We start from the raw sequence: 22,005 nt of genomic DNA, 5'->3' as shown, positions 1-22,005 counted from the left end.
GTGTTTTCGTCCATTCGGACAACATGACCTAGCCAGCGTAGCCGCTGTCTTTTTATTCGCTGAACTATGTCAATGTCGTCGTATAACTCGTACAGCTCATCGTTCCATCGTCTGCGGTATTCGCCGTTGCCAATGTTCTGAGGACCATAAATCTTGCGCAAAATTTTCCTCTCGAAAACTCCTAGTGTCGTCTCATCTGATGTTGACATCGTCCAAGCTTCTGCACCGTAAAGCAGGACGGGAATGATAAGCGACTTGTAGAGCTTGATTTTGGTTCGTCGAGAGAGGACTTTACTGTTCAATTGCCTACTCAGTCCAAAGTAGCACCTGTTGGCAAGAGTTATTCTGCGCTGGATTTCGAGGCTGACATTGTTCGTGTTGTTGATGCTGGTTCCCAGGTATACGAAATTATCTACGACCTCGAAGTTATGACTGTCAACAGTGACGTGGGAGCCAAGACGCGAATGCGCCGACTGTTTGTTTGATGACAGGAGATATTTCGTCTTGTCCTCATTCACCTCCAGACCCATTCGCTTCGCCTCCTTATCCATGCGGGAAAAAGCAGAACAAACGGCGCGGTTGTTGCTTCCGATGATATCAATATCATCGGCGTACGCCAGGAGCTGTACACTCTTGTAGAAGATTGTACCTTCTCGGTTTAGCTCTGCAGCTCTTATAATTGTTTCCAGCATCAGGTTAAAGAAGTCGCACGATAGTGAGTCACCTTGTCTGAAACCTCGTTTGGTATCGAACGGCTCGGAGAGGTCCTTCCCAATCATGACGGAGCTTTTGGTGTTGCTCAACGTCAATTTACACAGCCGTATTAGTTTTGCGGGGATACCAAATTCAGACATCGCGGCGTAAAGGCAACTCCTTTTCGTGCTGTCGAAAGCAGCTTTAAAATCGACAAAAAGGTGGTGTGTGTCGATCCTCTTTTCTCGGGTCTTTTCCAAGATTTGGCGCATGGTGAATATCTGGTCAGTTGTCGATTTTCCAGGTCTAAAGCCACACTGATAAGGTCCAATCAGTTTGTTGACGGTGGGCTTTATTCTTTCACACAATACGCTCGATAGAACCTTGTATGCGATATTTAGGAGGCTGATCCCACGGTAATTGGCGCAGATTGTGGGATCTCCCTTTTTATGGATTGGGCAGAGCACACTGAGATTCCAATCGTCAGGCATGCTTTCTTCCGACCATATTCTGCAAAGAAGCTGATGCATGCACCTTATCAGTTCTTCGCCGCCGTATTTGAATAGTTCTGCCGGTAATCTATCGGCCCCCGCTGCTTTGTTGTTCTTCAAGCGGGTAATTGCTATTCGAATTTCGTCATGGTCGGGTAATGGAACATCTGTTCCATCGTCATCGATCGGGGGATCGGGTTCGCCATCTCCTGGTGTTGTACTCTCACTGCCATTCAGCAGGTCGGAGAAGTGTTCCCTCCATAATCCCAGTATGCCCTGGACATCGGTTACCAGATTACCACCTTGGTCTCTACATGAGGATGCTCCGGTCTTGAAACCTTCGTTAAGTCGCTTCATTTTTTCATAAAATTTTCGAGCATTCCCTCTGTCTGCCAGCTTCTCAAGCTCTTCGTACTCACGCATTTCGGCCTCTTTCTTTTTTTGTCTGCAAATGCGTCTCGCTTCCCTCTTCAGCTCTCGGTATCTATCCCATCCCGCACGTGTTGTGGTCGTTTGCAATGTTGCGAGGTAGGCAGTCTGTTTTCTCTCCGCTGCGAGACGGCACTCCTCATCGTACCAGCTTGTTTTTTGTCGTTGCCGAAAACCAATTGTTTCGGCTGCAGCGGTACGCAGTGAGTTTGAGATGCCGTTCCACAGTTCCCTTATACCGAGATGCTGATGAGTGCTCTCAGAGAGCAGGAGTGCAAGTCGAGTAGAGTATTTCGTGGCTGTCTGTTGCGATTGCAGCTTTTCGACGTCGAACCTTCCTTGTGTTTGTTGACGGGCATTCTTTGCTGCACAGAGGCGGGTGCGTATCTTCGCTGCGACCAGATAATGGTCCGAGTCTATATTTGGTCCTCGGAGCGTACGCACGTCTAAAACACAGGAGACATGTCTTCCGTCTATCATAACGTGATCGATTTGGTTTCGCGTGTTTCGATCAGGAGACAGCCAAGTAGCTTGATGTATTTTCTTATGCTGGAATCTGGTACTACAGACGACCATATTTCGGGCCCCAGCGAAGTCGATCAGCCTCAGGCCGTTAGGCGATGTTTCGTCATGGAGGCTGAATTTTCCGACTGTTGTGCCAAAGACACCTTCTTTACCCACCCTGGCGTTAAAATCACCAAGCACGACTTTTACATCGTGGCGGGGGCAGCGCTCATAGGTGCGTTCTAGGCGCTCATAGAAAGCATCTTTGGTCACATCGTCCTTCTCTTCCGTTGGGGCGTGGGCGCAAATCAGCGATATGTTGAAGAACCTCGCTTTGATGCGGATTGTGGCTAGACGTTCATCCACCGGGGTGAATGCCAGGACTCTGCGACGGAGTCTCTCTCCCACCACAAATCCAACACCAAATTTGCGCTCCTTTATATGGCCGCTGTAGTAGATGGCACAAGGACCCACCTTCTTCCGTCCTTGTCCCGTCCATCGCACTTCTTGGATGGCGGTGATGTCAGCCTTAAGTCGTATGAGGACATCAACCAGCTGGGCAGAGGCACCTTCCCAATTAAGGGTCCGGACATTCCAGGTGCATGCCCTTATATCATTATCCTTAAAACGTTTGCAGGGGTCGTCATCAAAAGGGGGGTGTCTCATCCGAGGCTTTCGTAGATTTTTCATTGGGGGGTGTTTTTATGTGGTGGGTCCCAAACCCTACGCACAACCGCATAAGCGGGCTTCGCCTTCTCACTTTAGCTCGCCTTCAAACGGATGTCTGTTGGCTACCCAGAGGATACTTGGTCTAAAACCGGAAGTCGTGAGCTGCTTGAACCATGTGGAGAAGAATCGTTTCTGGCCACTCCCAAGTGAGTGACAATCAAAAACTTTCCTCACTTGCGTGAACTTCTACACATGATCCCATCCTCCTTCACTAATCACTTCAAATTTTCCCCGCAGGCATTATGAAAAATGAAATAGTTGTCATGCAATAATATTTTGCGTTATGAGACGCGCTGTACAAAAACTTTTACTTATTAAAATTAAAGTTGCATAAACAAATTCATTCAGTTTTTGAATGGAGAAGAATAATTATTTTTAAATTAAATTTATTTGAAATGTTAGAACTATATAAACTTTGTCAAAATTAAATTTTGTATTGTGCACATACAACCCTATAGCGGACGGGAACGTTCTGACAATTGGAATTGGGTTAAATTTTGTCTGCTTGGAAACGGAGAATGTAGTGTAAATGGGAAAACGAAAAGTGCCTAACTTGGCGTTGTGTATTGTACGGGCACACACCTTTAAAATCTGTATTTTTTCAATATGAAAGCAATCATTGATTAAAATTGCAAAACTTAATTTTAATCTACAAAACGTTTGCAAATGCGAATATGATATTTGGAATCCATATGTGAATTTGGTAATTAAAGTTTGATCGGGATTGTTAAATAGTTAAAACATTAACAACTGTGTATATATTAACGAATTTGTGGTTTTGGTTTATATATAGATGCATTCATATGAATATATATATATACATGTGTACATAAGTGCATAGAACCATGCATCTGTAGTACCATGACCATATTCATCGGGCCATGCAGTTCGTTAGTGCTTTCCTTTTTGTGAATCATGTGCTACAAATATATAATGAATATAAAATTGGTGGATGTAAACATTTAGTATATTACTTATGGATTATTTTTCTGCAAACTTGAAATGGCATGTTTCCTAGTTGCACATTGTTGCAGTGAATAAAATAAATTAAAAGAATATGGTATGCAATTGTAAAAAAGGTAGCCATTTTGTAAAGTGTCTCAGTTCCATTGCATTTCGTTGGAAATCTTAAATTGAAATAGATACATCGTTTAAGTGCACAAAGCGAAATGTGGGAAAGAAACGAAATTGAATAGATGTGTTTAGCAGTGAGTGCGCGAATGTTTCTTCAAACTATATGAATAAACGAAATGTGGATCTCAAATGTATTTGAAAAATGTACGATATATAATATATGTATTTAGTTTTAAAGTGCATCACGTTTGAACAAATTCTTCTTGATGTGTAGCTGTTTCCACATTGTATTTGTTTTTATGTTTGGCTGGCTGTTTTGAGTGCTTACATATATGAAAACTAATCAAGTAGATATTTTTTTCATGTCAGTTGCCAGCAAAGCATTGGTACAATATTTACCATATAACCATGATGCTAATATTGTCCTATACAAAATATATTAAAGAGTCTGCTGTATTAACGATCAATGATTCACTAAATGTGTTAAAATGTGTATGATATGACTTGAATATTATATATTCGCAAATAAAGTTTATAAATTAACAAATTTTAACTTGTAAAATTCTCTATTTATAGTGAATATATTAATCCAGCTTCTATAAATCTACTTTTCACTGCATTGTTTGTACGTATTTATTTTATATAAATGATATTTTAAGTTGCTTTAAATAAGCATTTTAATTTTTATTGAATTCTTAATAAATTTACGCAATAAGAAAAGGGTTGTATGCGTAACAAGAGAGGATTATAGCCCAAATATGAGAATCACAATCGCTATATGTTATGAAAAATATGCCTGTGTTCTATGTTCTTGATAAAACCCGGTATCGGTTCGACCAACTTAGGAATCCAAATTATTGGAACCACCGGTGTTGTTTTTCTTTAAATCGTCAATGCAAAAAAAGTCTGCGCAAAAGATCAAATTCAGGAAAAAAGTAAGGTAAGCCGCGATCGATAATAAACACCTGTGCTGGTTCGAGCATAAGCTTTGTTTTAAAGCTCGTGCAAAGGTCTCCAATGTAGAAAGTATTTCTTAAGACTTCTTAGGACATCTCGAGATATTATTTGGGGTATAATCCTTCTTTTTTATTTATTTTGATTCGTTTGCATAATAGTTATTGCGTGAATTGATAGTTCTGAATAAAAAGTAAATTGCTTATTTAAAGCAAATATTAATATATTTTTTTATAACATAAATACGTAAAATCAATATAATGAAGTGTAAGTTATTGTGAAATGCATACATAAGGAAAAATTCGGGGTTGGTATACGTATAGCTAATTCTAGATTTTTTCTAACAAAATACTCGTTTTCAAAAATGAAATCTCAAATCTTTTACACTAGTTTATTTGTGTTAAATAACTACTTTCCTGAATTATACCATAGAAAGTACACAAATTTTCTAATAAAGTTTACGCACGTCAATTAAAACCCGCGCAGGCGTATAGCATATTTCCTTCGGATATTATTTCATTTTCGATTATTGTGCAGTGTATAAATGCTCGATGTATTATTTGCTATGCAAACGGTTTTTTTTTTTTTGAAAAACATAAACCATTAAACGAGGTATATATTCATATTTTCCTTTAGATTTAGATTTGTGGTAAAACGTTCTTGTCATAAATGCAATGTAAACAAAAAAGTCTCTTGAACTAGGAGTGTGTCAAGTAGTTTTCCCAATGTGCTGTGTTTTTTTCTAATTAGGCTATTAAAATTACCAAATGAGTATACAGTGAACCCCCTTAAGTGCCTCCCGTTTAAGTGCCTATCCCGCTTAAGTAACCATATTTTGCGACATTGTTGTTTTTTTTTCTCTAAATTTACATGAACTCCCCTCTTTTTACTAAATTATTATTTTTTCATTTTAAACTTAGAAGAAGAAACAATAAGTTTATATTCAGAAGGCGAAATGAATTCACGTAGTACTCATATTTTTCTTTTTGTGCTGAATGTAATAGCATTAGGAGAAAAAGTAAATCCAAAGTTTAAGTTTTATAATATTTTTAATACGACACGATGTTTCAGAATATTTTTCTGAATGTGAAAAACAACACAATATGTACATATATCAATGTCAATTCTCCGGTGTGTAAAGGATAGCCGTACAGAGGAAATTTAAAAAAAAAATGGAAAATTTATAAAAAGGTATAAGGCGCTTTAAAAATGATCTGTTCAAATTATCTACTTTAATTATCACTGACCTATCAGACTTTTGACTTCAACTTCATTGAAAACCTGAGGACCGATATCAAAAAAATTTTGCTGAACAGAAACCAATAAATTTGAGTGATTTGTCGTTGATAGTGAAAGAGGTTTGAGACTTAAAGGTTGCCAGGATTTCATATTTTCTGCGACTCTGTTAAAAAATCGAAATAATAAAATAATAATAATTTTATTAGTCTACTAGTAGACTCGGGGAGATTTTAGTTTCTGGGGCGCCAAGATTTGAGTTCACTTTTAGGTAAATTAGCCCAAAATAAACACTTTTTATTAAATAAACTAGACTCGTAGTAAAGTATAAATAAAATAAAGAAATATAAATAAAGTAGACTCGTTCACACGTTGCTGTGGATACGGTATACGTTAAATTATATTCTAGTCAACTATTTGGTATAGTGAAATATAATAGAATTAGAAACTGAAGCTTTCTGAAGAGTATTGTAAATTCTGCCGGTATAATTGGAAAAGTGACAACCGGGCCTGATTGTATTTAATCTGCCCAGTCTAAATTGTTGGTTAAATAATTTTTTCACTTTTTCCTAGAAGTGTAAGCACTATTGAGGTATTACTTACTCCTAGTTGAAAATCGGATATAAACGCGTAAGCGGTGTCTACGCCAGTCAAGAAGAAGAAGTTGTGTAAGTGCTATTGGGAAAACTAAAAATGGGTATGGATGGATAGAGTAGGTTCTTCAGATTACGAATAAATTATAACCGCCGCAAACTTATAGTTTTCGAGATATTCGTATTTTAAGTTGAATTGCAATTTCTCTATTTATAGTTAATTTTTCATTTATTCATTTATATTATGCACTTATTAAACACTAGCTCTTCACTGCATTGTTTCTACATATTTATTTTATGTCAATTTCGTTAATTTTTTCTTTAAATATGCGGGTTCCATGTTAACAAATAATCAGTGTTACCATATATACATATTTTTCAAACGAATCAAAATAAATAATAATGAAGGATTATACTTCAAATTATATCTCAGTATGTCCATTCTTATTTTTATGTGAAACTAGTTTGTGAGTTTATTTAACGTTAGCCGCGATATACAATTTTGTTTACGTTTAATTGCAAAATATGGGATGGAAATATAGGGTAAATATACCAGTTAACGGACACCTAACTTTGTTTTTTTTTTTTCAACTTTATACACCAGTATATGACAGGCATTTAATGATGTGGAAACACTTGATAGCAATCAACGATATTTGAATAAAAAATTACTACCACATTAATGGTTAAAAGTATTTAAAAAAACCTTCTCCTGTAAAGTTTGGTTTTTGTCGCTTACGCTAAAATGGCGGTAAAGGCTCGATAATTTTGATTTCATTAACCGGAAAGTTGAATTTATTAATAAAATTATATCCTTTAACACAATTTTTGCTACAAGTTATTTTTAGAACGTTTATGATCAATAATAAATATTTACAAACTCATTTTTACGCACAATAACTTGTAATTCTTACCTGCAAAAATGTCTATGTCACTAGAAAAAAAAAAAATAAAATAAAAACATTTTCACAATTCGCTATAGGTGCGTCGACTAAAATTCCTTTAATAAAGTCGGTGATGCAATTATTAAAAAATTATGCTTGCTATAATAAGTGACTCCATCAATATCAACTTTATCAAGTAGTTAACTAGCATTAACCACAACAACGCGTGCCCCCATCACTGATTAATATGTATACGTAAACATACGAGTATAACATTTTCACATATTGACCAATAAGTACGACATAAAGGCGACCGGAAGGCTTTTTTTATCGACTCAACCCGGTTTGTTAGGACAATATACTCACTTAATCCCATTAAGGTATCACACAAATTTAGTCATATTTTGTATTTTTCCTTATATTCGGTATTTAGAGATGTGTTAAGATTTGTTCGATAAGAGACATTCGGAATTCGTCTCATCATCCTGATAATTTTGTTATAACCCTATAGCTATCTTGTATGGTGCGAAGTGTTGCATAGAATCATTGGAATAAAAAAATATGTTGCATTGTGAGAGGAAAAAGGAAAAAAAATAAATTGTAAAAGTCCATTTGACTAAATAGCATGCGGGGAAGAAATATTTTAATATTAAATGTTTTCTAATGTTTTTTTCGCAGATTACATTAGCTGAAAGAATGTATATTAAAGATACGCCAAGTACGCCGATCATTATATCATCACAACTATTATTCTTCGGATTTCATCATTCGGCTGGCGACACTAATCAGGATTTGCGGTAATTAGGAAGACGAGTTGTAATCTCAGCAAAAGTAGTTTGATCAAGTGGTTATGTCACATAATAAATGCATGAGTTAGCTTTATACAAAAAATTATCAAATAAGAAATTTATATTAGAACCGAATATAAGCGACTTGCGGCAGTAAATGCTATGACGAGAATTACGATATTATCCTCAAATGGGAATGTGTTTGCGGCTCCCTGCGAACATACGATTAATCTGGGAATAAATAGGAAAACAACTGCGGTGTCCAGAATAAGTATTGTCGGCACTACTGAACGAAGTAGTGGACGACGAGAGATTGAAGGCAGCTACGCACGCTATAATAAAAACAAAAGGGAAGCTTATAAATGTTGCAATTTTTGCTGTGATAACTCAAGGCTTCAGGCTGACACTTCTTTACCGATAACTCGATTAAAATTGCCTGAAGTTGGAAGTCAACTGATACCGAGGACATGGCAGGAATCAATTCAACCGCAGATTGCTACCAACAACTTAAATGTAACGCAAAATCCACGTTACAGTCTACAACATACAGAAGCTGAGATTTATTCCAGGAATGTTGAGCAGTCGCAAAATTATGACAGTGAAATTATCAAATCGAGTTCAATTTTTGTCGACTTTCCAAATTATAAATTCATGAATGAATTTACTGCAGTATATAGTAAAACAATAATAACAAATTGTAGATATGATTATGATTGTTGTTCGAATATGTTGCATGCACTTGACGATAGTGTCAATGCAAACCAACACACTTGTGCCAATGAAGTGTCTTCAGGTGGTTTTCATCAAATTTGTTGTGTTTCCCCAGCTTCTGGAAAAAATAAATGCAGCAGTTATAAAACCAGCGAGATGAAAAGTAAGAATTCCAGAAAAACTCGTACAAGTGTTGCGGGTACGAATGGCATATTCAACACCCAAATGTACGTCAATACGATTCATTATATATTGTTAATATTATTGTCACTGTCACAAGTGCGTTGGACGCATGCTCTACTATTGGTTGAGTCGAAATATTTGAGGCCTGCTGATGATGATTTCGTGGCTGATGGTGTCAATAATAAGCACTACATAAATACTAGCATTCCCAGCGAAAGCAGTAATCGGATTGCCACGAAGCCCGGAATGGTCGTTGGTGGAGTTATTAGTGGTGGTTCACCATCCATTTCCAGTGGTTACATGGATAAAATGAAAATGAACAATTTGGAAAGAAGCGTAGCAGCAGTACTAAAAAAAGTTGCCTACGGTACAACGTCGACTACAAAGCGCAGTATTCCTGACACTAGTTACGTGCCAAGTTTAACAACAATTGCCACACCCTTGTTGACAACTCTACGGTGGGTACTTTAATACAGTTCTTTCTTTAATAAGTTCTAAAGCATAATACAAATCGTAAATTTATTTGGGGGTTTATTGACTATGTAATTTTGTAGGTATGCCGAAAAGACATCGCAACAACAACAAATTAATCATCATCATAGAAATTATGAGTTAGATTTGGAACGCGATCATGCATTGCCAACGTCGGCGCCCAATGCCGATATACTAAAAAGTAATAGTAATCCAACTTATCCCAACCCGAATAGACATCATAACCATGAACGTGAGCGCCATAGACATGTGATAAACTCTACACCTTTGCCCTCAAGTAATTATTGCGAACTTTTATTTTGTTTTATCTAACTTATATACTGTCTTATATTCCATGTTATTAACTTTAATTACAGTACCGAACATTCTTAAGAAAAATAATGGCCAGATACCCACCATACCAATGTATCCAGGTGATATTCCGTCATATTCTCCACCAGCTCGTTCATTTTTTACTCCGCGGTTGCCAGCAGAGTTTCAGAATCCTTTTGCTGATAAACCAACTCTACGTGGCACTAATAATGAGGGCATTGCACCTAATACAGGAACATATATAAATCGGCGCCCTATACCACCACCAAGTTTAATGCCTGGTCATGAACGTATACCATTTCGTCCACCCGATTTAGCGGCATCTACGGGGAACAATTCACCTGACGTATCAGTGGCCCTTGCACCAACTGGTAATAATAGTGCTTCTAATATACCGTTGGGCGTAAGCGCAGATATAGATCGTAAGAAAGCGCTGAATACGCCATCGCGTACCAACGTTGCCTATGGTAATGCAAATGTTGATAATACAAATGTTGGCGGCTCTATACAAACAATGACAAGTGATACCAGCAAAAACTTTTATGATAGTACTAAATCACAAGAGCTACCATTACAAAATAATAATGGCCCAAAACAACACTCTACCCGTCAAGAAGTTTTGCCAAGTATACGACGAATTTTAAGTGGTTCGAATGGTAAAGGCGATATACCAGAAGTACTATTAAAACAAGCTACATCTCGACCGATTACCAATTACAACCAACCGCCCTCTTCACCGGTTGTGCTACTAGATGGTACTAATGTAGCGCAACAAATTGATAGCGTGGAAGATAGTGGTATGTGGAGTAGCTCAAACATTAACAAAAGTAAGAATAGTCCAGCCTTGAGCAGCGGTACGGAGATATATGATGCGACAAAAACAGATTCTAGCGAACATATATATACCGCCAAGACCAACACTTTCAATGAGCACTCATATGGTGGCACAAATGGTAGCGGTAATGGAAGCAGAAACGGTAGCACCTCCACACCGTCAACAGCAGCGGCCATAGGTGGACAATTGGGTGTGAATTCTGCAGCTGCAGCTGCTGCCGCCACTTCTACCACATCGACCATCCTCAGCGCGACAGTTGGTAATAATCCGACGTTGTCAGCTACAGTTGGCAGTGGTAATACTGCCAGTGATAAGGGCTCATCAGCGACGTCGTCATCAACAGCTGCTGCCGCCTCCTCACACTCTACTTGGACGGTCGCATGGAATATCCATGTATATTTTTCCGTTGTACTCTTCACAATTTTGGCAGTTTACTCCTTATACAAAGTCCTTACTTACAATAAGTTAACGCATCTATTTTCTCAATCATATTTTATGTGTATTAATCTAATTTTGATTGTAATTTGTTCGGCACGCATTTTCTATCTGTGTTACGATGCTTATAATATCCACGCTACGTTTAACTTGTTCATTTCCGAGCTATTATTGAATTTGCCGGCTACGTTATTGACCATTTCTTTTTCAGTGCTGATTTTGTATCTCTTTTTGAAAGCTTTGAACCATAAAAACAACCGTTATTCTGCACTCATACGGCCACTAACCGTTGTTGTGGGTTGTGGCGTGCATGTGTTGCTCTGCATTACACTGCATTATGTTGAGTCGTATACGCTGCAGAATCAACAACAACAACACTTATTGTATCAACAGCAGCAACAACAGCTACTCTATCGTCGTCAGCAACAGCAACAACTGTTGCATCAACACCATCATCAGCAACAGCAACAACAATATATTGCGGCAGCTACCACAAATTTTCTGGTGTCGGCAACTGGTTTTAATACTCATTCGGCACTCTTTCTTCAATCAGCCGCTGCAGCTCCGACTACCAATGTGATAGGCAGCACACCACCTCCAAGGGTACTCTCACTGATATGCCAGATTATATACATATTTGTTTGTTTGTTCCTGGGAGTGCTGTACCTCTATTTATATCGTATTCTAAAGCGTATACTTCGTAGTAAATCTCAAAATTATATACATGGCTATCAGAATCTCTCTTACGCTATACATATCACCATAGCGACGGCTTTGTTATTTGTCCTATTGGCTGCCTTACAAATATTTGGCGCCATCAGTATATCCACAACACGCCCACTGATACAGCAGTTAACAGCTGAGATAGATTGGTTGCAGTGGGGTTACCAGTTCTCCTTGCGTTTGATTGAGATTTCCATAATAACTCTGCTATCGTGGGTGGCTGGATTAAAAACCAGTGGTGGCAATAATGGAGTAGGAGTTGGTGCCAATGCAGCGGCTAATGGTGATGCTCGTTATGGCGTAGCGGGAGGCAATGGTGGTGGAAATGTCGTGTTTGGAAGTGGTACAGGCAATCCTAATCGGGAGAAACATGCGCACCATCACTTTCATCACAATCATTCGAATGTGGCCGGATTTTTCCTGCCATGCACATCTAGTTCGAGCCAGGAACAGATAGATACTGATTACCCAGCAGTTTGTAACGCAAATACGAATCTGCACACTTACACAATGCGTACGGGCAAACTGATATACGATGATAGCTTTGCTTTGAACTCACTGTCTGCAAATGGACAATCACAATTAAATGGTGTTGGTAGCAGTGCAACTCCAACCGGCAACCGAAATACTAGTGAATTTCAATTGCAGACTCAACCGACATATCAGCGACCATATGATTCGGGGTCTATTAACAGCGCAATGGCCAACCATAATACAAGTGAATATGGTACACAGAGTACATTAGCTGGCGGTGGTGTTGGTGCATGTGGACGCTATAGCCATGAGGTGCCTCAGTATACAGATTATTTGACGGATGCAACTACTGATCATTATGAAAATCCAAATTTTGATTTGCGTGGTTCTGTAAGTGGTTCAGGGTTTGGAGTATCTTCAGCAAACCCTGGTGGTGTACCAAAATTTACCAAAACCTCGACCACTTCCACTACTGCTAGTAGTAGTGGGGGTTCAGGTTCATCCGCCGCTTCGCAGCAGCAAATGTTGCTTTTACAGAGTGATAGTTGCTATTCAGAACCTTTACAGGAGCCTCATACAGCCGGTTACGATTTCAATAATTTTGAAAGACCACATATGGGGACTGTCGGTACTGGACCATCGTCAGATTGTTGGTCTGAGTCTCATGCTGGGCAACAATTGTCGCGTGTTGTCGATAATCATAAAAGTAAACGTGAGAAGAAAATGCATAAAACTTTAGATCGTAATGCTTATGAAAATCCTGAGCGGCGTAGTTCGAATTCCACCCATTCCTGTGCCTCTAGTCGCTATGGTGGTTACAATTCCTTTGATCGTGGCTTATACGGTGTACGCAAAAGTGGTACGCTAAACAATATTGTTGGTAATGGTAATGGTGGTGCACATATGCCTGGTATCGGTGTTATGCATGGTCGCAATTCATCGTCTTCATCAGCTGCATCATCGAATATATCAGCTCAGCGTATATCGGGTGCACAAACCATAGCCCTCTCAACGGATAGACATCTACAGCAACAGCAGCGCGGTGGACGCGGCAATATACCAGGTGTGGCACGGGAACGTGAGCGTAATCAAGAGCGCGAACACGAGCACCTTTTCAGTCGTTCGTCGCTCGATCGTAGCAGCACTCTCCCGCAACATCCACATCAAAATTCTGAAGATGATATGATGCTACCAGGTAGTAATGTAGAGCGCACTAATTTAATCGATAATGAAGATGGTTCTTGTATTATAAATAGCAACAGCACAACATCATTTTGCGGTGGCCATAACCAAATGAACGATACCAACGTGGGAAATAGTAAAGCAAATAATCCCGCTTTGGCCAAAACTAATACGAAAAACACCACACATTCCAACTCATTCATGTTGCCAACTAGCTATCACAACCACCAGCAAAAACTTCCATCTGCAATAAACACTGCAAAACAACAAAAGCGACAGGAAACAACAGTATCCACCGCAAATACGTATATAAGTCCAACGGAGTCAGTTGCTGCCAATTCCGGCACTTCTAACGCATCAGGCACATCATCGACTGCCTCCGAATCTGCCAGTAATCGTAGTAAGAACTCTGACATGCTTGTCGCTGAACACGGATTTGTACGCTTTCGCGCCATTGACGACATGAACAATGCACAAGGTGTTGGCATACACAACGCATCCGTACGCAATTAAGTTCGTCGCTTTCTTGATTATCTGTTGCTACATACCTAATTAACTTATAATGCCAGAAAGTAAATGTTTATTTTTTTCATTAAAATTTTAGCAATAAAGCTTTGTTAGCTGTGAGTATTTTCTTCATCTCAACATGAATTATATACATACATACATATACACAAGAGAGCAGCATTTTATTGCACATTTCTCCAACTACTGTTTTATTGTAGCTATTGCCCATTCTTTAATCATTCTTATAGCCTCATACCCTCATTATTATTTTTGAAGTTTTGTTGAAATACAATTAATTCACAGTGACAAAACGCTTTTGTGATACCTACTTATAAAAGAGATAATTGACTACGTGCTTATGGAAATCTCGAGGTAGCTAATTATTAATAAATTTTATTCGGTTATTGTACAATTATAGATGCGTACGTATTTTTTCAGTTTTAATTACTTTGAACTATTGTGTATAACAATATCTTATTATCTCTATAGTTTTTAACAAAAAAAAAAAAAAAAAGAAAGAAAAAAAAAACAAAAACAAAAAAACTGCCCTCAACATATTTCATTTTAATAAATCGAATATTGGTCAATATTTAGATTTGCTTACGATTTTTGAATACCGTTTTACTTAAACCAAAAAAAAGTATATTTATTGAAAATACAAACAATGCGATTTCTTGTATATACAGTTATTTTGTTTACCAATCAACATAAAACAAATGAAATACTCGTTTCTCTGATAATCGATTGCAAGATTTATATTAAAATAAGTGTAAAAAAAATATATATATATACATAATTATCTCATATGTTGCCCCCCTAAACAAAATGCAAACAAACAAAAAATGTAATTTTCGCAAATTGAATTAAATAATTAAAAGAAAATGCCAAAATAGCAACTTATTGTAGCACATGGAAATCACTTTTTTTTGAGTGCTTTCGAATTTTATGACGTTCTATCTTTTTCAATTTTACGTTATAATGCTTATTATTTATGCAACCCTAACGGTTGGAGCCGACAACATACATATTAAAAGATAATTTAAAAATGACATAAACAATTTGTGGCCAGCTGTTAGTTTAATCTTTAATATAATTTTATCAAAATTTGCTAACACATATTTAACTTTTCTACTTTTCTTTTACTAAGCAACAAGCATAGCAAAACAACAGTTGTAGTCATAATTAACAAAAAAAATTCAATAATTTCGAACGCTAAACGATACATTTCTCGCATAAGTAATAAATGTAATGAGCCAATTTGCCACTCATTTCAGCTCTTTGAGATGCTCAAATCACCTTCATAGTACATTTACAAAACACTTGAAACAAGTAATAGTAATATAGGGTATACTTAATACATTTTACATAAAAGAAACGTTTATTATATATTCATAAATAGCGTTATTGTTAATCTCAAATCATATGACACCCTTAGCATAGTATTAAGAAAGATATCACACCATATTGTATAATGTATGTAGTTAGACGAACTTGCGCGCGTATATAGTTTTATCGTGTGAACAGCATTTTAGCTGGTTGTGTATACTGTCATCGGAAAACATTTTTTTTTATTTCCACTTCCCTTCATCAAATATTTTACGTTAAAATTACACACATGAACACCAACCATGAACCGATAGTTTCGTTGTCATTCGCATATAAAACTAGATATGTGGGTTTGTAATAAAGAACAATAATAAAAAATTGAATAAGATTTGAACTGATTAATTAAGGATTTCAATTTGTTTTTGTCGCATGTAATATATACAAATAAAACATAGTTTTACATGTTACATATATATCCGTATAAATATGTCTTTTTGAGCATTTATTATCGATTTATATTTTTTATTAAGGATAGGTATTAAAGTATATAAGGATTTAAATTTATATAACAACACAACATAGTGTGTACGGCATAAATAAAATAAAATACATACATGTTTCTAAATGAAATTTCACATTATGTTCAATTGTAAATTTAGTTCATAGCATATTTTTAAATGCACATAGATTTATAATACATGAATATAAGCAAACCTTAATAAGCTAATAGTAAACTGCGTTGCACATTTGCAGTTATAAGTCAAATATGCTTCGACTAGCCAAGCAAAAAACCTTAAAAGTATTTAAATAATTTTATATATATACACATATAAAATATAAATTACTAATTATAGTAAATAATGCCTACTCGATTACATTGTTTTTTATCGCATGTGAAGTACTCCGCAAGCGCAACACAAATTTGTAGTTGTAATGACAGAAAAGGATTCATAAAAACTTTTTCAGACATGCTATTGACTAACATGGGAACGCACAATTCACCAAATGTGTGTGGCCGTTTAGCTGATAATTCGAATAATTCATTTTTAAGGGGGTATTCTGGTGTTAGAGGCATGAATTTCAAGTCATTTTTAAAGTGTTGTAATAAAAATTTTTTATCATTTATTCATTAACATTACAGGAATGTAAAATAAAAATTATTGAATAAACAAAGTCAAATAAAACAAAAAAATATAAAAATAAAAATTTAAACATAAATTTAAAAAAATATATAAATAAAAATTTAAACATAAATTAAAAAAAATATATAAATAAAAATAATAATACAAAACAAAATAAAAATTTAACAAGTAAGGAAGGGCTAAGTTCGGTTGTGACCGAACATTTTATACTCTCGCAATTTATTTAATTAATATTATATAATAGATATTTTGACCCACATATTCGTCATATATATGGTATAAAGTCCATTGAAAGTTGGAAACCCTAATATTAGGTTAGAAGCACCGAGGTCCTCTTGTTCGATATATGGGGCTTTGAAAACCTATGGTCCGATTTCGCTTTTTAGAAAGGGGCTGCTACACTATAAATGCAGTATTTATGCAAAGTTCTGTTCCGATATCTTCACTAGTGCGTACTTTACATATTGTTAAGTATACTATTCACGTTGACTTCAAAGTTCTGGTATATAGGAAGTAGGCGTTTGGCCTATTTTCACAACATATCATTGGGATGCAAGGAAAATATTATAAACCAAATGTCATTGATATTGGTCGAGTAGTAGCCACACCCACTTAAATTTTTCTGTACATTCTTTATAAATAAAATTTAGGTTTCTGGTGTTATCCCTTACTTAATTAAAGCATTTTGAGTCGTTTTCAACATAACTTTTGTATGGGAGAGAATTTCGTTGATATAGCTTTAGTAGTTTACGAGATATATACGAAAAATTTATAAGGGGGCGGTGCCATGCCCATTTTCCCAAAAAAATTACATCCAAATATGCCCCTTCCTAGAACAATCCTTTGGACCCAATTTTATTTCCATAGCTTTATTTATGGTACTTTATGTGTTTTCGGTTTTCGCCATTTTGTGGGCGTGGCAGTCCGATTTTGCTCATCTTCGAAAGCAACCTTCCTATGGTGCCAAGAAACAAGTGTTCCAAGTCATATTCATCAAGATATCTTAATTTTTACTCAAGTTACAACTTGCACAGACGGACGGACAGACAGACATCTGGTTTTGAACTACATTCTTCATCCTGATCACTTTGGTATATATAACCCTATATATAACTCGTTTAGTTTTGGGTGTTACAAACAACCGTTATGTCAACAAAACTATAATACTCTCTTTAGCAACTTTGTTGCGAGAGTATAAAATATACGATTCCAACATCAAAATGTTCAGGTGAAAAGGTCCAGTAGAACTTGGGAAATCGCGGGTATCGTTTTGAAAAACAAAATATATATGAACAGTTAAAACTTAAAGAAATCACGGGTATCATTTCGAAAAAAAAGCAGTTTCAAGTTTTGCAAGTTTGGATGCTGCACCCGGCATTTCCTGTATCTTCGAAAATAATCTTAATTATATAAAATCCCATAGTAAACGTATTTTTAAATGTATAAGAAATTCCATAACTTATTTCTACCTCAGAGTACTCCCGATAGGTTGTAGTAAAACAGAAGGAGTTGGAAGAAATCAACTCCTAAACGACAAGGCAGCAGATAGCATAATTAGTACTTCCTGCCGTTTTCATAGAAATCACCCATGTAATCACTTGCTGGATCAAGAGATCATTCCTACAACACGTCGACGAACTTAATCCATATATCGACCAGACTGCGGACGCAAACAGTTTTAGACACGCTTTAAACGCCATTCACAGTGGTGCTATCAACACCTTCATTGACTCCCTTCCAGTGAATGGCGTCCTTCGAACCAAACCACCACCTATAGCAGACGAAGAGCTCGAGTTGCCACGTGAAACCAGAGTGACTCTTGCGTAACTTCGATCTGGATATTGTAGCAGGTTAAACTGCTACTTATCCAGACTGAACCCCGACATACAAAATACATGTCCCGCAAGACACTAACCACCTTTTTTTGCATGCCTAACGAACCCTACTAATCTAGCACCCCTTTCCCTTTGGTCCAACCCCGTCGAAACAACACTTTTCCTGGGCCTCCCGTTAGATGATTTCGACGACAACTAGATTTATGCTCTTCTTTTCAGGCAGGGATAGATAACCGCTACAACAACAACAACCAGTACATTAATGTCCGCATTGCTCTTTGGATTTCGTACACTATAATCGTATAATTATAAAACCAAACTATAGCACCTTCAAATTTCATCAACAATTGTCGATAATCGTCGCAGAATTGCTTTAATGGAATAAAGCAAAAGTCTCGATATTCCTTTTACCGTTGTACAATATGGTTCGTATCCTTGGCATCCCTATGCTGGAGAAGGAAGGAAAGGGTAGCAACAAGACATATACATCTAAACTCCGTGAACATCCAAGCCCACTGGCTAATGCCTTAGTACATCCCTGCAATCAAACATAGCGCAATCACTTGCTTTAGCTTATCAAGTTTTAAAAATATTTCAGATTTTATAACTTGTTAGGCTTGAGAAGAAATAAAGGGATGTACAAGTGCCGTCCCATCAGATATCGACATCATGCTTTTGCATCATGAATAGTACGAGAGTAATGAAACAAAAAAAAAAATGAACAAGAGTAGAAATAAATTTGTGAACCTAAAAAAAATGTCAATGTTATCTAAAAAATTTGATTCGTTCACTTAACTTTAATGAAAAATTGCTAATTTGTAAACATATAATTGCACTTTTTAGCCGATTTGAACTACACTCTTTACCCTGATCACTTTGGTATATATAACCCTATATCTAACTCATTTAGTTTTGGGTGTTAAAAACAACCGTTATGTGAACAAAACTATAATACTCTCTTTAGTAACTTTGTTGCGAGAGTATAAAAAATACGATTCCAACCTCAAAATGTTCAGGTGAATAGGTACAGTAGAACTTGGGAAATCGCGTGTATCGTCATTTGCGCGTACGTTGTAGTAAAAATAATTTAAAATATGTGTATTTAATTTTTTAACCAAATCTTCATAAATATGTTTATTTCAATTTTCCAACTTAATGTTTAAAGTTCAGTTTTTCCTTAAATTCCATAAGCGCACCATGTATGCGGAAATGTAAGCGTGACTCCAGCGAAAAGCCAGTGTATTTCTTCCTGCAATTATATAATACAATTTTTTTTTGTTAATATACTCATTAGAATATTTGGGTTAAAGTTCAAAAGCATATTATTTTACTCGAATTATGATAAAAAAATATAGTGCAGCGTTGTCGTTTATTGTCGTTAATGGTATAATAAAATATACTTACTTCGCTTCCTCAATTGTGGTGATAGCCAATTCATAATTTTGTTCGTCTGCATGCACCAGTCCCGATTCCACGCAGACGTAGGCCATCAAATATGTGTCTTCTTTGATTTGACTTTGCAAGTTCATGCACGCTTCAAGATCTCTTTAAAAGATGACAGGGTTAATGTTGGAATAATTTTATAAATGATTCGATTAAAATCTTACTGCAATGCGAGGAATGGCTGCTTCATTTGTCGATAGCAAGCGCCACGTAATAAAAAACACAATGCTTGAGCATTGAGCGTCAGCTAACTGATAATTTTTGCTAAGCACTTTGAATGCGTTCCAGACAAACATCAGCTCAACAGCTGGAAGACAGAGGTAATGATTTTGCGCAAAATATCGCGCCACCTTCTTACAAATGAATTTCTCCATAGGTAGTGATTTTCCGGCGATCCTTTGCTTATACTTGGGTGTATCATGCATTAGAGACTCAACGGTTTCCAGCTCATTGTCGTCGAGATCATCGTTCATTAGCATTACAGCCGCTTGCTGATAGGAGTAAATCGTACGAGACCATTTGCTGTGCTCCACTAAATAGCTGGCGTACAATTTCGCCTCCCGCCAGTCCAGCTTCAAACTGAATATATAATAAAGGAAATTTGTATATAGAATAAGTAGCAACTGTAAAGTAAATAAATGTATAGAACTCCAATAAAAACAAGTGAGTTGTTTAAGGTAAGGTTTTTTTCGTCGAAAAGAGACCTTTTCTCATGAATTTTTTTAGAAAAAATTATTGCTGCAGGTTAATTTTACTTAATATTATATGAAAGTACAACATTTGAAGGATACTTAAAAAAAGTTTTATCGAAAAATAGCGAGGAATAACGGATTTATCGTCGATCTCTGCAGGCACCTCGAAAAAAGTGCTTGTGCGGTGACCAGCCTACAGCATCGCTGGATCATCCAAAACCAAAAAATCAAAATGCTTTCTTTAGTTTATTAGTTTATCTTTCAATTGACGTGGAGTTTTTTTTTAATTTTTCAATTTTTGGTACCATTTTCAAGCCAAAATTACGATTTTAGACGAAAAAATCGACCTATTTGTTATTGTAAAATTGTTAGTAATTGAAATTTTTGGACTCGACGTCATTCGAGAGCACACACCACACACCCTGCGGATATAATAGTAATTGTTCCTCTAGGATGTTATGGCACAGTTCTAGCCCCCCTAAACAAAATGCAAACAAACAAAAAATGTAATTTTCGCCAATTGAATTAAATAATTAAAAGAAAATGCCAAAATAGCAACTTATTGTAGCACATGGAAATCACTTTTTTTTGAGTGCTTTCGAATTTTATGACGTTCTATCTTTTTCAATTTTACGTTATAATGCTTATTATTTATGCAACCCTAGCGGTTGGAGCCGACAACATACATATTAAAAGATAATTTAAAAATGACATAAACAATTTGTGGCCAGCTGTTAGTTTAATCTTTAATATAATTTTATCAAAATTTGCTAACACATATTTAACTTTTCTACTTTTCTTTTACTAAGCAACAAGCATAGCAAAACTACAGTTGTAGTCATAACTAACAAAAAAAATTCAATAATTTCGAACGCTAAACGATACATTTCTCGCATAAATAATAAATGTAATGAGCCAATTTGCCACTCATTTCAGCTCTTTGAGATGCTCAAATCACCTTCATAGTACATTTACAAAATACTTGAAACAAGTAATAGTAAAATAGGGTATACTTAATACATTTTACATAAAAGAAACGTTTATTATATATTCATAAATAGCGTTATTGTTAATCTCAAATCATATGACACCCTTAGCATAGTATTAAGAAAGATATCACACCATATTGTATAATGTATGTAGTTAGACGAACTTGCGCGCGTATATAGTTTTATCGTGTGAACAGCATTTTAGCTGGTTGTGTATACTGTCATCGGAAAACATTTTTTTTATTTCCACTTCCCTTCATCAAATATTTTACGTTAAAATTACACACGTGAACACCAACCATGAACCGATAGTTTCGTTGTCATTCGCATATAAAACTAGATATGTGGG

The 22,005-nt window shown here is 36.2% G+C and overlaps 2 protein-coding genes across 6 annotated transcripts; one reads left to right on the top strand and one right to left on the bottom strand.

The window, feature by feature from the left end:
* The first annotated feature begins 3,353 nt into the window (after positions 1–3,353).
* On the top strand, positions 3,354–15,957 carry LOC105220210 (hypothetical protein). Of its 5 annotated transcripts, XM_011196640.3 has the most exons (5): positions 3,354–3,549; positions 8,266–9,727; positions 9,824–10,038; positions 10,118–13,735; positions 13,797–14,070. In XM_011196640.3, exons 2-5 carry the CDS (start codon positions 8,538–8,540, stop codon positions 13,835–13,837), a joined length of 5,064 nt encoding a protein of 1,687 aa, XP_011194942.1. In that variant the 5' UTR covers positions 3,354–3,549; positions 8,266–8,537; the 3' UTR covers positions 13,838–14,070. The 5 variants fall into 5 exon arrangements, with proteins under 5 accessions (XP_011194942.1, XP_011194938.1, XP_011194941.1 ...); XM_011196636.3 differs by having other exon boundaries at positions 3,355–3,549; positions 10,118–15,957; XM_011196639.3 differs by lacking the exon at positions 3,354–3,549 and adding an exon at positions 3,571–3,906 and having other exon boundaries at positions 10,118–15,957.
* Positions 15,958–17,585: 1,628 nt separating this feature from the next.
* Positions 17,586–21,630, bottom strand: LOC128923135 (tetratricopeptide repeat protein 39B-like). Its single transcript, XM_054235611.1, has 3 exons — positions 20,140–21,630; positions 19,937–20,077; positions 17,586–19,781 (listed from the first exon to the last, which is right to left on the bottom strand). The coding sequence occupies exons 1-3, from the start codon at positions 20,163–20,165 to the stop codon at positions 19,685–19,687; spliced, it is 264 nt and encodes an 87-aa protein (XP_054091586.1). The 5' UTR covers positions 20,166–21,630; the 3' UTR covers positions 17,586–19,684.
* Positions 21,631–22,005: the final 375 nt, after the last annotated feature.

Source organism: Zeugodacus cucurbitae, chromosome X (genome assembly GCF_028554725.1).
Source record: "Zeugodacus cucurbitae isolate PBARC_wt_2022May chromosome X, idZeuCucr1.2, whole genome shotgun sequence".
Lineage (NCBI taxonomy): Eukaryota > Metazoa > Arthropoda > Insecta > Diptera > Tephritidae > Zeugodacus > Zeugodacus cucurbitae.
This window is presented reverse-complemented; position numbering and strand designations above follow the sequence as displayed.

Bases quoted from the DNA above. Each gene is read 5' to 3' on its own strand.
- LOC105220210 (XM_011196636.3), top strand. From the start codon at position 8,538: ATGACGAGAATTACGATATTATCCTCAAATGGGAATGTGTTTGCGGCT. The intron at 9,728-9,823 runs GTGGGTACTTTA...GTAATTTTGTAG, and splicing joins CCCTTGTTGACAACTCTACG to GTATGCCGAAAAGACATCGC. The intron at 10,039-10,117 runs GTAATTATTGCG...CTTTAATTACAG, and splicing joins CTCTACACCTTTGCCCTCAA to TACCGAACATTCTTAAGAAA.
- LOC128923135 (XM_054235611.1), bottom strand. From the start codon at position 20,165: ATGAAGCAGCCATTCCTCGCATTGCA. The intron at 20,078-20,139 runs GTAAGATTTTAA...CATCTTTTAAAG, and splicing joins CAGCCATTCCTCGCATTGCA to AGATCTTGAAGCGTGCATGA. The intron at 19,782-19,936 runs GTAAGTATATTT...ATATAATTGCAG, and splicing joins ACCACAATTGAGGAAGCGAA to GAAGAAATACACTGGCTTTT.